Source organism: Muscardinus avellanarius, assembly GCF_963383645.1.
Source record: "Muscardinus avellanarius genome assembly, chromosome: 17".
Classification (NCBI taxonomy): Eukaryota; Metazoa; Chordata; class Mammalia; order Rodentia; family Gliridae; genus Muscardinus; species Muscardinus avellanarius.
Window position 1 is genome coordinate 60,498,858 of NC_137803.1, and position 16,032 is coordinate 60,514,889.

Below are 16,032 nucleotides of genomic sequence, written 5' to 3' on the forward strand. Positions count from 1 at the left end.
GCTCTGGTGTGCCAGACTGAGATGAAGGTAGGCTAATGTTTTGTTCATTTTGCTTGGCAGTCTATACTGGAGGCTATTCCTGACATCCCAGCTCACGCCAATGGATCTGCAGATGCCGGGCAGTCAGCTCAGAGCACACCGAGTGGTGAGTGGGTCCCCTGCTGAACTCAGCGGTGTCTTCTTGCTTTTGTTCGGGCATTCAATACAGCTAGTTGTGGATTCCTTTTTAATTGCTTATTTCTAATACAATGATTTTTAAACAAATACATGAAAACATGAAACTGGATAAATCATTTTATAAAATAATAAAACAGGATACCATGTGATGCTTTAATGCATTGGGTAATATTTCTTTCCATCAGGTTAGGCATCTCTATCTTCTAAATACTGAAAGTGGTTATCTCAGTACTTGGGAAGCTGACACAGGAGGATCATGGTTCATGGGCAGTGTTAGCTATTCAGTGAGGCCCTTTGCAACTCACTGAGACCCTGTTCAAAATAAAGAATAAGAAAATAGGGCTGGGAGTGTCACTCAGAGGTAGAATGCCCCAGGTTCCATTCCCAATACCACAAAAAAAAAAGTGTGTGTGTGTGTGTGTGTGTGTGTGTGTGTGTGTGTGTGTGTGTGTTACTGGTGATTGAACCCAGGGGCATTCTACCTTGGAGAGACACCCCAGCCCTTTTTTATTTTGGAACAGGGTCTCACTAAATGGCTCAGCATCTTGTTAAGTCGCTGAGACTGGTCCTTAATCTGTGATCCTCCTGTCTCAGCCTTTCTAGGGATGGATGGCAGGCATGTACCTCTACACCAAGCTACACTTATCATCTCTTTATGAGGAATACTTTCAGGGTCTTCTGACATTTTGAAATTTACACCACCTCATTATTACCTATAGAAAACCCACTGTACATTACACGTGGGAACCTCCTGCCTTTATCAAATGGTCAACACACTCCCCATTGACCGATTGTCCCCATCCCTCCTCATTAAAAACTCATTAGTAATGAGCTTCTAAAAGCAAAAGGTAGCTGGATGTGGTAGTACACGCTTGTAATCCCAGTACTTGGGAGGCTGAGACAGTAGGATCCTGCAGGTTCAAAGCCAGCTCAGCTACTTAGCGAGGCTCTCAGTAACCTAGTGAGACCTTGTTTTCAAATAAAATATAAAATAGGTCTAGGAGTGTAGCCCAGAAGTAGAAGGCCCCTGGCTTCCATTCCCAGTACCACAAAAAAATTAAAAAGCAAGAGGTAAGCATGTTTCTCTCCCCATTGTGATTCTGTGGCTTCAACACATTCTTCCCACTGACCTCCAAACATGCTTTCTGCCACGCCAGACTTCAGCCACGTTGCAGGTGGACTCTCTTTCTCCTTCACCAGCAGCCACAGCATTTGAAAGCTACTCCCTTGGGCGGTGCTTTTGACTTGAGGCCTCAGGCCCAAGTTTCCCGTATCTGCCCAATGATTGCAGGTAAGCCAGGAAGCAGACCACTTGCAAGACTCCCCAGTCAGTGCTCAAGTTCGAGTGGTCACAGGGATAGCCTTTAATAAAAAATGCATGGGCGCACTGTAGTCCTACATCTTAATGGAGTCCAAGATGGTGGAGGCACACATGCACACATCACCCAATCAGCCCTTCCCCAGTTCCCGTTCCATTCCCTCCCTCTCCCTCCTTCTCATGTCTGGTTTAGTGATTGACTTTGACATGTTTCTGAATGTACATCCTGTATATTACAAATTTCCCTCCCCCCATTCCCTCAGTTAGGTCACCTTATTTGCTCATCTGTGGTTTTTCCTTCTTCATCCTATGACCCATTTTCTCCCTAGCTTCCACATATTATGGAGAACATCTGATTTCTTACTTTTTGTGACTGACTAATATCACTTAGCGTAATGTTCTCCAGTTCCATCCATTTCCCTGTAAATGATATAATTTTGTGCTTTGTTATGGCTGAGTAAAATTCCATTGTGTACACAGCCCATAGATTTTTAATCCATCGGGGGTAGCTTTTATCTGGGCTCAGAGTGGAATCTCAAAACCCCTGCTAGGTAACAAGCCCTCTTGGGCCATACGCTTGCAATTGCTCAAACCTTTCTTGAAATACGTGTAGTCTTCTTACACAGAGGCTGTGCTTTCAGAGTTCACATCAAAAATCCAAGAAACTGAGAAGGTTCTAAAACAGACTACAGTACTGGTTGCCCATATCTGATATACTGAAAGCCATTGATTTGCACACATCAAATGGTGACTTGCATGGTGTGCAGATTGCATCTCAGTAAAGCTGATACCAAGAAAATCAGACAAGGAATTTTCCAGAATTATTCCACGTTTTTTTAATGCCACACCGTAATCTCGTTCAAATCATGCCACTAAAAGATATCTGCATGGGGTAGTGCTGTGTTTTGGAGAACTGTCATATTTAATCACCATTCCACAAAGAATCTGTCCATTTATTCTTAAGAAATTAAAGCATTATTTAATATTTTTCTTCTATTTTGAGCTGTGACAATTCACAATTTTCCTTTTGCCATATTCTAAGTTCTTGGTGCAGTTATTGATTGTGATGTTTATAGTGCCGTTCATAATTTTCAGATCTGTTGGCTTTTAAACGTCTTCACTGAACTTTCAATATAAATATAATTAGGTCTTATATTAATTCTGGTTTTTGTTATTCTTTTTGTTCTCGCTCATCAAACACCTTCTAGAGAGGAAAGCAAAGGAGAATGAGTTCTTTTTGCGTTCAAATAATTTTTTACTTTGCATATAAACAGTTTCCCAGGCAATGGAACAAGATTTCAAGCCAAACGCAGAGAGTGGAGCTGCTCAACGCACGTTTGTGAACCCTCTGTCCTGGGTCAAGGCGTCTTTTGTCCCAATTTTCACACCGACTTGTGAAAAGCACGTCCATAGGGTGTGTTTATCCCCAGTCAGCTTTGTTCTTAGTGTGTAGCATGAAAGGTCAGGCAGCCAATATCACACCTTAAAAATTCACAATAAGGCGCCTGAACACACCTGGCAATGAAGTTCCAGTTGAATTTGAACAAATCTTAAGAGGCAGATATTCGATAGTTTGAAAACAAAAGTTAAGGCAGAGGAGAATTCCAAGAGAACTCTTCACTTTCTTCCTCTGCTTTAAGCTGCTGGTTCTTTCATAACATTGAATCTGGAGGGTTTGCTTTTATTATCATAGGAATATATGGAAATGATTATCTGCTTGGGGCTTTTCCTGTAAATCACCCTCAAAAACGTTCATGAGACATGAAATTCCAAAATTTAAAAAGTCCAAACAAAATGGAAAGTTTGTTTTTATGTGGCTAGAAATGACTTCCTGCGGGAGTCAGATGACAGCACCGCATTGCTTAACTCGAGTCTTCGGGGGAATCTGATGCTTTTCCTGTATATAAACATTCTGACAGGCTTGCAGGTTACTTTGTGAATATTTTGGCTTATTTTTTACAGTAAATGGTGGTGATCAGTTAGGTGGTATATTAAATGTCTTGTATCTTTTCTTTTCTTTTTTAGATGATGATTATCTAGAAAAGAACATTCCAACAGAGGCTGAAGAGCTGTCCTTTGAAGTATCTTATTCAGAAGTGGTTACAGAGGCTCCAAACAGACCTAAATCCAAGAAGTCAGAGATTAAGAAAGAAGACTATGTTTTAACTGTAAGTGAAACCTTTCAGGATTATCCCAGTGACTTGCCGTGACTTTTCTATGTGTCAAAACTAGGATTTTACTCTTTTGTACATGTCTGTAACATGCACAAGAAGATTGGGGGGGGCAGGCGTCAGCACTGCACCCCCACACCCCGCTGCGATATTTGGGCACTATTTGTATCACATCTTGCCTGGCTGTACCTTGCAGTCCTGGGTTAAGAAGAGCTGTGACTTGATCTCATATGCTTGAATACTGATTCATCACCATGATAAATACCTGAAATAAATCAACTTAAAAAGAGGAAAGATAAACCAGGTGTGGTGGTGCATGCCTGCAATCCCAGGACTTGGAAGGATGAGACAAGAATCACAGGTTCAGGCCAGCCTCGGTAACATAGAAGACCCTGTCTCGAAATAAAAAGGAAGGGCTGGGGGTATAATTCAGGGATAGGATGCCCTGAGATCAAGCCCCGGTATGAAAAAAAAAGGAAAGACATACCGTGTCTCACAGTCTTCATGGACTTGGATAGATTAGTTCACAGGCAGGTGGTCATTGCTTATGGGCCTGTGGTGAAGCAGTGAGTAATGGCAGGAGCTCATGATACAGTGAGCTGGGATACAGCAAGTCATGATACAGCGAGCCCTGATACAGCGAGCGGCTCACCTCAAGGGGTCCAGGAGTAATAAACAGAAAGAGCATGGCCTTCACAGACGTGGCCCCCTTACCTTACCTCCCCTGCCAAGGCCTTCCTTTTAAAGTTTCCTCACAAACCCCCAAAGCACCACAGTTAGGGGCCAAGCCTTTAACACAGGGGCATTTGGGGACAGTCAAGCTGCAAACTCCTGTCGCGTCCCTAGGGCTCTGACCAGCAGAGCCTAGGGAAAAAACACACGAACGCCGACTCTGTTGATGAAGCTCTTTCCTCTTTAATGCTCTCTCAACGCCCTCTCAGGTAAAAACAACATCAGTCTTCTATCCCCTCCCTCATCACTCCACCAACCCTCCTCCCTTCCCCGCTAGGGCATGCGCATTTTCAACCTTCTCCTGGGCGGGCAGGTGGTAGCACGAGGCGCTGCATCACTAATCATCCGTAAGGCGCCTGACAGGGCTCACTGCGCAGGCTCAGGGCACCGCCAGCCTCGTGAGCCTCGTGACTTGGCTGCAAGCCCAGGCGCCATCTTGAGTCCATGCTGGCAACAAGCCTGGGTGCCATCTCGGTCCAGCCGAGTGGGCCCCGACAAACTCCTGCACGAGTGAAGTAGGATTTCCCCAGCTCATGACTTGCACAGCACCCCTCACCTGACCTGTATCAGTACAGACCCTTCTGTGCCTGTATCAGTACAGACATGCCTCTGTAAGGGGCATGTCTAAAGAGGGTACTACAGAAAGTTCCAAGTCCTGAGAGCTCAGGGGACAGACCCACACCAAAGCACAACACAACCAACTCACCAACGTACATTACCACAAGGCAGGCGAACGGGGCTTTGTAGTCTCGTTATATATGCCCAGGATGTTCTGTCTTAAAAATCTAACACAGAACTATGCTGACATCTTTGCTATTCCATACATACATGAATGTGTGAAGAGCCCATGATGTGAAATCCTGAACATTCCCTTTTTTAGGGCTGGAGGCATGGTGAGCAGGGCTCTGGCAATGTCAGCGTTTAAAAGAATGTCATCTAGAAACGGACATTTTGTACCAGGAGGCCCTTCAGGGAGGAGAGGAAGGCTTCCTGAGTGCCCTCTATGGGCACCAGCTGTTGTAGCTGCAAGGTGGACCCTATCCATTACTCACACCTTACAAATGAGAAAACTAAGGTCCAAAGGAACTAAGTAACGTGTCCAAGGACATTAGGAACAGAACTTAAGCCTAGTGCCCAGCTCCAACACCCTTCCTGGCCCTTAGACAGTCTCCAGGGGAGTGGAGCCCTCCAGGAGAGAGGTGTCAAGTCCAGCCCCTCCTCATGGAGTCCTTTGGAGAGAACTGTTCAGGAGGGGATGCTAGTCCTTAGCTCTCCCCAACAAAGCTGTTTCCCCCTGAGGTTTGGCTCACCCAGGGTGCAGGTCAGCCTCCTGTGTAGAAGGTGGCATAGGGTTTAGCACACAGTAATTAATCAATAAATATCTGCAGTTGTTGTTTAAATTGTTGTTATTGTCACTGTTGTGTGGGGCCAGTGATCTCAGGAAGAAGGTAAAATGTCTATTTAACAGTACAAGCCTACATGTTGGTTTTAAATACCCACATGGAGCTGGGCGTGGTGGCGTATATTTGCAATCCCAGTACCTTGGAGGCTGAGAAAGGAGGATCTTGCAGTTTAAAAGCCAGCCTTAGCTATTTAGTGAGGCTCTCAGCAACTTCATGAGATGCTGTGAAAAATGGATCCTTGAGACTTCAGTTTTTAAGTAACCAGAGGAATTTCCTAAGTTGACATATTTTCAATGCCCTGTTTTTTGAGAGTACAGTGTACCTGTGGAGATTATACAAGAATAAGCTTTGCTTGTAGCTTAGATTCTTAATAATATTCCTGGATTGTCAAAGGATTTGTGGTTATTATTTTAGTGTGTTTTATTTCTTAGGATGGAAATGGAGAACATAACAGTATCTTCTTCAAAAGCAATAGTAATGATAGGTGGGGTGGTACACGTACTTGGAAGGCTGCGACAGGAAGATTACAGGTTTGAAGCCAGCCTCAGCAACTTAGTGAGGATCTCAGCAGCTTAGCCAGACTCTGTTTCCAAATAAAATAGGGCTGAGGGTATAGCTCAGAGGTAGAATACCTCTGGGTTCAATCCCCAGCAACACACACACACACACACACACACACACACACACAGAACAACAGTAAGATTATTTGCACTTTCTTAGAATTTTTGCCTTATTAAGAATTTGAAGTCTTCGAAATTTGATGTTTATGGGAGAATAACTACTGTCTCAGCAAGCATGTGTCATTGGTTTCAACTGGGAGACATGCAGTATAGCATACACGAATCCTGATTTATAAGATGCTTTCCCTTGGGGTGGCAGGGAGACATTCAAGGCCCTGCGGGGTACACTCAGGTGCGTTGCTTTGCATGTGTGTGCCACACGAAATCCAGATAAAGGCCCCTGGTACACACGTCCTGTATGATGCATGGCCTGCATCTTGCCGGATGGTACAACATGTTCCTTAGAAGAAGGCAGTTTCCCATCATGATAGTACTCTCGTGGTCTCATGGACTTCAGAGTATCATTTTATATAGCTTCTAATTAGCTAAGAGTGAGCTATAAATATTCTAAAGAAACAGCCACTTCCATGATGCAACATGCTCCTGAGAGATTTTTGCAAACATCTTATTTTGCTCTATAGGTTTAGAATATCTGGGTGACATCTGAATGAAGGTATATTATTCTTTGCCATAAAAATAACCATCTTCACTGTGTATTTTAGAAATTTATTGTTCAGAAAACCAGATTTGGCTTAACGGAAGCAGGAGACCTGTCTGCTGACGACATGAAGAAAATCCGCCATCTCTCCCTTATTGAGCTGACTGCCGTCTTTGACGCCTTTGGAATTCAGCTGAAGAGAAGTAAAACAGAGAAAGTCAGAGGCCGAGGTAACTAAGAGGACCGTGGCGTCTGGTTGTCGCGCTGACACATGAGGTCACGAGAGCTTTCTGATTCTTTTTCTTTCTCCCTTGACCACTCTACAATGAAGACAATGGGATTTTTGGAGTCCCACTTACAGTCCTCCTGGACACTGACCGAAAGAAAGACCCTGGCGTGAAAGTGCCCCTTGTATTACAAAAAGTAAGTATATCGCAAGTGAATGTAGAACTAACACACCCCTGTTCTTGTGGTTTTGTACTCTGTAAACCCACTAATTAATTGTATTTAGATTTGAAAACACTAAACCCTGTTAAGAATCACTCCCTTGGCAAGCTTGAGCTTTATTTCATATATCTGCATAATGGCTACAAGTACTGAAACCAAGTGCATTCCTATCAGTCTGTTTTTCATTACTGTAACAAAATACCTGAGGCTGAGTACTTAAAGAAAAGAAAGTTTATTTAGCTTATACTTTAGAAACTGAAGGCCAAAGGGCACGTCAGCAGCTCTGGTGAGAGCCTGCTTATCTGCAGCAGCTTATGGCAGACCACACCACAGTGAGAGGAGCCTGAGGGAGAGGAAAAAGACAAATGGCCAGGCAGGAAGCCAGAGAGAGGGGAGGAGCCAGTAACAGCTTCCGTGGCTCCGCCTCTTAAAGGCCCCACTGCCTCAACACCACAACACTGAGGGCCACACTTCGAGCCACACTGCCTCTACTTAAGCCTCTGAGGAACAAACCAAGTCCACAGCCTAGTGCTTTAACCAGAAAATGGGAACGGCTGTTCTATCTAATGGCTTCCTTCAGTTATATTTTTTCCAATGTCTTTTCAAGTGTTATTTGTGCATATGTTTGTATTTTATTATTCAGATAAAGATGACCCTTAATTCTTAACAATATATTTATGGATCATATAAACATTTGCTGAGATATATCATAGGCTTGAAATGTATTTAGCTTGTGGTAAGGGAATTAAGTTCTTCTACCACAAGGGGCATTCTACTTCTGAGCTACACTCCCAGCCCTATTTTACTTTCTTTTTCCAAACAGGGTCACACCAAGTTCCTGAGGGTCTTGCTAAGTTGTTGAGGTTGGTCTCAAACCTGTGATTTTGCTTTCCCAGCCTCCCAACTCCTGGGATTACAGGCATGTGCCACTATGCCTGGCTTGGTTTTCTGAAAATGTGTATGTGTAATTTTTTTATGAATTTTCCAAACCTGAGTAAATTCTAAAAGTTATCTTGTTCTGGTGATTTCTCAGGGGTGTTAGGCAGATTGGATACTATTAGACAAAGAGAAGAATTTGGATGAAAGGTGTTTTAAAAATGAAATTATATCTGCAAAGACCTCCATGACCACTCTTACTAAACAGCTGTTTCTTTCCAGTTACATTGTTTTTTATAGGCATCAACTTGCACTGATCTACCTAACTCTGCATTTATTCAACAGTGACATCCAGTGGCACAATTAAAATCCCAAGCCCCTAACACAAACGTTGTTGATCTTAAAATGAGTTTATAAATGATATGTAAAACTATGGACTAAAGACACATGTACTTACTTCATTTACACCAACAATTCCACATCCTTCTTCCATCTCCCTGTGTTTTGCTACTAGTTTCTCAAATTTAGCTACTCTCTCAAACTGAAAGCTGATTGGCTGGTGGTGGGAGCAGAGAGGATGGCAGGCAGATAGCCAAAGGATGCTGGTGACACCTGTGTGCACAGGGGCCACCCATGGGCACCTCCCTGAGCAGATTGTGCTGATGCCATCCATACAACATCCTCTCGAGCCAGCATGCGCAGCCCGAGGGTGTCAGTGTTATCTTCTGCCTACTACAGATGAAGCCCAAGACCTGGGAGGATCAGTTGACTTCCCCATCACCACACAGCCAGCCAGAGGGAGAGTGGAGAAGGAGCACAGCATGCATCCGAGTCTAAAGGCCATAGTGACAAAGGTTTTCTTCCCTCCTTTGAATTCAAACCAGAATCATTCCCTTTGTCCTCTAAGCGAAGGACAAGAAAATCCATAAAATCTAAGACAGAAGATTTAGCACACAGATGTGTGTTGTTATGTCACAGGAACAGCAGCCTGGCACAGAACTTAGCAAATGGGAGCAAAAAGAAGGTACCCAATACGTGCCAGTTACAATGCTATCTGGATTTTGATCAGATGAGTTGCTCAGTCAGTGTTACCTAGTATTCCCGCTGAGGTGAGTGCTCCTCATCGAAGACAATCTGAGTTAGCACTCTTCCATGCCAAGGGGAAAGTCTTCTCTAAGACACATTTCTTCTTCCTAAATAGCTACTTCTCTACATACCTAAAAAACTAATTTAGTTTCAAGTACAATCTTTTTTTTTATTTATTATTTTTCCCCCCTGTGGTACTGGAGATTGAAGCCAGGGGTATTTTACCACTAAGCTATACCCCAGCCCCATTTTGTTTTATATTTTGAAACTGGGTCTCCATAAGTTGCTGAAGGCCTCACCAAGTTACGGAGGCTGGCCTCGAACCTGTGATCCTCAGTCTCCCAAGTACTAGGATGACAGGTGTGCACCACCACATCCAGTTTACCATAATTTCTTGGAGGGAGGTGGAAGTGCTGTGTCCTCTCACTGTGTGAAGCTGAGGAAGTTATTCCTTCTTCCTTTATCTCCTCAGCAGTAAAATGGAGATAACAGCTACTTTATAAATCATTGCCAGGAATAATAGAGGTAATAAATATATGTAGATTTCTGAGATTCGGATCTGAAACAACACATCATACAAAGTAATGCCTAACATCATCATTACTATTATTATTATTATTATTATTATTATTAATTATTATTATTATGTACCAGGAGTTGAACCTAGGGATATTCTACCTCTGAGCCATACTCCCAGGCCTATTTTCCTGTTTTGTTTTGTTTTTGCCAGACTAGGGATGGAACCAAGGGTCAAATCTATTTCCGAGCTACACCCTCAGCTCTATTTTTTATTCTTTATTTTAAACAAGTTCTCACTAACTTTTGGAGGGCCTCACTAAGTAGCTGAGGCGGTCTGTGAACCGAAATCCTCCTGCTTCGGCCTCCCAAGTACTGGGATTACAAGTGTGTACCGCCGCGCCCGGCTCTTATTGTTCATTTTGAAGCAAGGTCTTACTAAGTTGCTGAGGGCCTCTCTCAATTGCCGCAGCTGACCTTAAATCTGTGACCTTCTGTCTGAGCCTCTGAAGTCCTGGGATTACAGGCATGTGCCTCCGCACTTGGCTATTATTATTTTAATATAATTTAATTGGTTGCTTGTAATTACACATCACCTTGAGGTTTAGTGTGATAGAAATATATTTTTAAACACCCACCCCCACCATGAGAATTCACGAGAGCGATGAACCGTAATGGTTTCTAACTCCTCGGTCAGATGCCTACAATTACTGCAGGTTCTCAGCCAGGGTGATTGCAACTAGCGATGTGGATTTAGAATCTTTTCTTACTCATCAGAAAACGATATAGTAGTCAGATCCCCAAATGGCTGCACAGCAGCGAATGACAGTGTCTGAGGACACAAGCCCTAGACCGTGCCGTCTCTAATGAGGCTGATCTTGGGAACGGTACCTGACAGCTCAGAATCTCCAGTTGCTCATCTGCAAATGGAAGGATGATGTGGGCCGTTTAGGGAGGCTGTGAACCTTGCCCGTGCACTCAGGTACCAGGTACGTGCTGATTCTCAATGCAATGCTCTGCTGGTTGCCGTCATCCTATTAGGCCAGATGTTTGTGACCACTTCAAGGCGCTTATTTTGTAATATGTCCTTGCTTCCTAGTTCTTTGAGAAAGTCGAGGAATCGGGTCTGGAATCCGAAGGAATCTTTCGGCTTTCAGGATGCACTGCCAAAGTCAAGGTACCCGACGCGTTTCTCTTCCTACCTGGAGATCCAGAGCAGCCAGACCCGGGTTGTGGCTGTCACTGTTTATCCAGTTCCCTCCGTGTTCCTCCTATCATTCCCTGGTGCCTAGGATTATGGATTTGCTTTAAGATCCTTTTCAGTTAAAACAACACTCATATTTTAAAACCCTGCAGCGATGGATGAACCCATCCCTTCACCGTAAGACGTGGCGGCTTGTCTTTAGTGTGTAAAGTCCAGCTGCCCTTCACTGTTGGGGCTAAACACTTCAGTGTGTTGTATTCCTCGTGCTCACCAAGCCGCAGCATGTGAGGCCTGGTTTCCATATCCAGTGGCCTTAAGCTTAGAAACCTTCTCTAGATCTCCTTCCACTGGAAGCTCTTTGTAGCAAGGTTCGTACCCATGGAAAAGACTCACTCAACAGCTGGAAAACCCAGTTCCGTTTATGGAATGTAAGTGTCTGCACAGGATGCCACCCAAGTACACGTGACTCCTTGGACGTCGTCTTCCTACTTCTACATGGTGCAAATTCTACAAAACATTAGAGGAAAGAATCATTGAAAAGAAAGGCTTTTCTCATACGTTTCCAGTCAAACTCCCACTGCATATCCTGGTGGGTGCACACAGCGGAGAGCCCATCCCTGCCTGCAGCCGCCAATGGCGGTGGACACTGATGATGAATTTCCGAGAAAATGGTCTCAGGGTGAGGGGGAATTGAATATGGTTGCCTTTAGAATTATTCAAGGAAATGCATAGGCGCAAGGAATCTCTTCATTAATCCATTTTGGCACATGTTTGGAAAATTCTATTTGTAACAGAAGTCTCGAGGGTTTTATAGAGAAGATTTTATAAGTGGAATCAGAGAATAAATAGCCTGTGTCTTTGAATCCTACAGAGGGCAAATGCCGAGATGGATTGGCAGTGGAAAAAGTTATTAAGGAACGGCACTTCTGAAAGATAACGGGATCAGGAAGCAGGATGGGCATGGGGAGCCTCGGGCCTGGCAGTGTTTTTCTGCAGAGGAGCCCACCCTGGGCAGAGCAGGCTAGGCTGAGCCCTGTCCATGCTGAGCCGTGGGCTGGGAGAGGCAAATGCCTGGACTGTGTGCCCATGACTGTGGCCAGTGCTCTTTGGAAGGAGACCTGAGCAAGCCACGGGGCACTGAGAGCAGGACCTGGAGTCGGGGTCTGCTGGGAGCTGTGACTTCCCCGTGAGGTGAGCAGGGTAGGCAGAATACTGGCACGGCTTTATTTGGAAGGCTGGCAAATTCCTAACAGCCCCTTACGGTGTAGACTTTCTAAGTCGAATCTACTTTTTATCTTATCTTAGTTTCTCACAAGTTTGGTTCTTAGATATACTTCTGAACACATAACAATTTTAAATTGGGGAGTAAGAACTGTTACTAGTTTGGGTTAAGTAAGTCTTTGCTTATCAGGAGAGACAGAGACCTGAAATGAAACAAAAGAAATCAACCTTCTAAATGGAATCCAACTCCATTGCTCCAAGCCTCCCTCAAAATCTGGAAGGCTATATTTGCACATACCTTTTCTGGTTCCCGTGTGTGTGTGTGTGTGTGTGTGTGTGTGTGTGTGTGTGTGTATGTGTGTGCGCGCACACATGCACACGTGCACACACTTGCCTACAAGCTAATGAAAACAACCTAAGCTCATAAAAAGCATAAGGATAAAATCTAAATTCTCCTTCCAAATAATCAATGGAAGGAAACATTATAGGACGTCTCATAAGTACACAAAGTTGAGCATTACAGCAAAAGTTACTTTGCCCCAGCAAATCCCTGAAGAGTGCTTATCAAAGGCCACTCACCCCTTCAAAGTGTCCTTGACCCGGCACGCATTGCCGAGCCACAGCGAGGTCAGAGCCCCTCTTCTGCCCTCCTCAGTTTTACATAGTGTCAGTCTACTTATTCCACCACTTGCTAGTCCAAAAATGTAATCCAGATGTGTTCCTGGTCCAGGCTCCAGGAAAACCAATGTGAAAGGAATCTGAGCCCATGAGAAGAACAGGGCCATGCTGAGCAAGACGCCGCAGCTGGATGTGCTGAAGGGACCTTCATTTTCCGCTCCTTTCTGCAAACCTTCAACCACCTTGCTTTTGCTGTTCATTTTGTTTGCATTTCAGCTGTTGCACTACTTTTTCTAGAAATGTGCTTGGGGAAAAATATTAAAAAATGAAACAAGTTGTATTACAAACATCTTCCACTTGTGCCACGTGCCAAGTAAATGACAACAGCTCTGGTAGGTCTCGGCTGTTGAACAGTCCATCCTGGTGCTGCACTGTGAGCACTTGGTCAGGCTGACAGGGAGGCAGCTCAGAGAAGCAGCTGTGAGACTCAGCCATCAGAGACACAGTCTCAGCGCCAACTCCCGCCCCGGAGGGCGCACGCCGTTTGGACTCAGTTTAAGGCTTTGGTGTGTTAGATGATTTTCTTTTCAAAATATGGTAGAAATTTGAGCCCAACACTGGGGAATCTATTTTATGGAAGAAGGCCGACTGACATGCAAGTTTCCTTTTTCTTTTCTTTTCTTATGTTTTTTGACTCACTTCCATTGCTCAGAGACAGTGCTAATTCTTTGGAGTTACACTGCCTGGTATGTAGGTTTCTCTTGCTGAGCTGGGAGCCACAGGCTAGTCACTGCATGTATATGCCATGACCTCAGAAATTCAAGCAACTTGTGGTTTTGCAGAGAAGATTTGAGGACACGAATTCTGCCTCTCTTTTCAATAACAGTGGACAGGAAACCTGACTTCTTCACCCTCTAGGCACTCGCTGTCTCTGGTCAGGGAAATTCATACCTGGTTTATGTGCTTTCACATTTAAAGCCACTGCTAAAACGTTATTTGTGCTTATACCCTCTTGTCTGCTCTGGTCAAAAACTAAAAGAGGACTTTCTCTCTCAGTGGTGCCTCTACCCAGTCACATCTCGAGCACCAGCGGCTTCCCTAGGGATAACGCTGATGTTAGAACAGACCTGGGCAGGGAGGGGCAGGGCCAGTGGCCAGGGCTCCCTGATGCTGCAGTGTCGGAGCCCTGCCCCTTGGGCTCTGTGCAGTATTATCCAACTTAATCTCAAGGAGGTCTGTTTTTAAATTTTACTTTTAACTGACAGACACATAAAAACATCAAGCTCTGCATATCTGTGGTGCACCGCAAACTTAGACACATGTACATATTGCACAGTGTTTAAATCAGAATACCCATGTCTGCTCTCTGAAACATTTATATTTTCTTCATGGCAAGGAAAACTTTCCAATTTCGTTCTTCCATCTTTCTGAAATAAATGATACATTGTCTGTGACAATAGTGTATTTTTGTGTAATGCCACACCAGGAATTCTCATTCCAGTCTCACTGCAACTGGTCGACCTTTCCTTACACTTCCAGCATCTCCGACACACCGAGACCATTCCCTTTGAATTTGTACCCAGGAGGGGTGCAGCTGGTCACAGGGTAGGTCTGTGTTCACTCTTTCCACAGTGGCCAGCCTAGCCTGCATCCCCACCGCCGGGATGCCAGGGGCCCCTTTGGTTCACATCTTTGTCTTTTTGATGGTGGCCACTCTTACCTCATGATGGCTTTGATTTGCGTTTCACTGATGATTAGTGATGTTGAAATTTCTTTTTCATATAGATGCTGACAGTTTGTACATCTTATTTTGTGAAATGTCTCTTTAGGCCTGTTGCCCATCTTTTAACCAGATTGATTTGTGTTTATTGAGGTCTTTATATAATCTGAATGTTAACCCCTTGTCACAAGTATACTTTTCAAATATTTTTCCCATTCTAAGGGCTGTCTCTGTTGTTTCCTTCGCTAAGCAGAAGCGTTTTAGTTTGATGTCATTCTACTTGTCTATTTTTGCTTCTGTTTCCTGCTTTTTTGAGCTCTCAAAAAAAGTCCTTGCCCACTCTAATTTAATAAAGGATTTCCCTTACATTTTGTCTAGTACTTTCATAGTTTGGGGTCTCATATTTGAGTCTTTAATCTATTTTACTTGGTTTTTCTTTTTATTTTATTTATTTATTTATTTGTGGTACTGGGGTTCCTGGATACCCTTCTACTTCCGGGCTACACTCCCAGACCTATTTTTTATCTTTTTATTTGGAAACAGGGTCTCCTAAGCCAGCGCGGCTGGCTTGGAACCTGCGCGATCCTCCTGTCTCCGCCTCCCAAGCGCGGGGATTACAAGCGTGCCCACCACACCCAGTTTTAATTGGATTTTATGACTAATGAGGGTTTGGGGTCCAGTGTCATTCTTTTGCACATATTACCCAGTCTTCCTAGCACCACGCACTGGAAGCATCCTCTCCCAGGGCCTGTACTTAGCACCTTGTTGAGCATCCATTGGCTGTAGATGCGTGTGTTTACTTCTGGGTGCTCTGTCCCTAGGGCTCTTTGTTTACTTTTATGCCAACATCATGGTGTTTTAATTACTATAGCGTTGTGGTATATTCTGAAACCAGGTAGTACAATGTCTGCTTTTTTTCTTTCTTCTCCTAATAGTTTTGGCTATTTGCAGGAAATCATTTTACTATCCCTGTAGTACAGGGAGGATCTTGAAGCACAGGACACAGGAACTAGTCAGTTTATAGAATTGGAATAAAAATTGCAAGGATCTGGTTATAGGACCAGTTCTTGGTCCTGGTACCTATTAGGCTACTGGGAACCACTCACATGAGTTATCCCTTTTGCATCTAAATGTGATAAATGAATTGAGTTCTTCTTTCCATCTGGCTGTCTAAAACAGTGAATCTAGCCTTGCCGTCCCGTTGCTTAGAGACGACCCTAGTTTCCTCACTGTCCCCTGGGGTCTGGCTCTGACCAGCTCCCTGCCTTGCGCCTTGCTCAAGCACTGCCGACCTTCAGGGGGCTCTCCAGGCTAGATCTCCAAGC

General features: G+C 44.2%; 1 protein-coding gene across 3 annotated transcripts in view; it reads left to right on the forward strand.

Moving 5' to 3' along the window:
- The window catches only part of ARHGAP28 (Rho GTPase activating protein 28), a gene marked incomplete at both ends in the record, with an annotated part of 189,561 nt that overhangs the window by 151,546 nt on the left and 21,983 nt on the right, over positions 1-16,032 (forward strand). For 2 of the 3 annotated variants that reach the window (XM_080714420.1, XM_080714421.1), the window contains 5 exons: positions 61-145; positions 3,521-3,663; positions 7,084-7,249; positions 7,351-7,442; positions 11,044-11,121. In XM_080714420.1, the coding sequence (XP_080570546.1) occupies positions 61-145; positions 3,521-3,663; positions 7,084-7,249; positions 7,351-7,442; positions 11,044-11,121 (564 nt within the window). The remainder of the gene's footprint in view (positions 1-60; positions 146-3,520; positions 3,664-7,083; positions 7,250-7,350; positions 7,443-11,043; positions 11,122-16,032) is intronic. The other variant, XM_080714422.1, reaches the window with a different exon arrangement.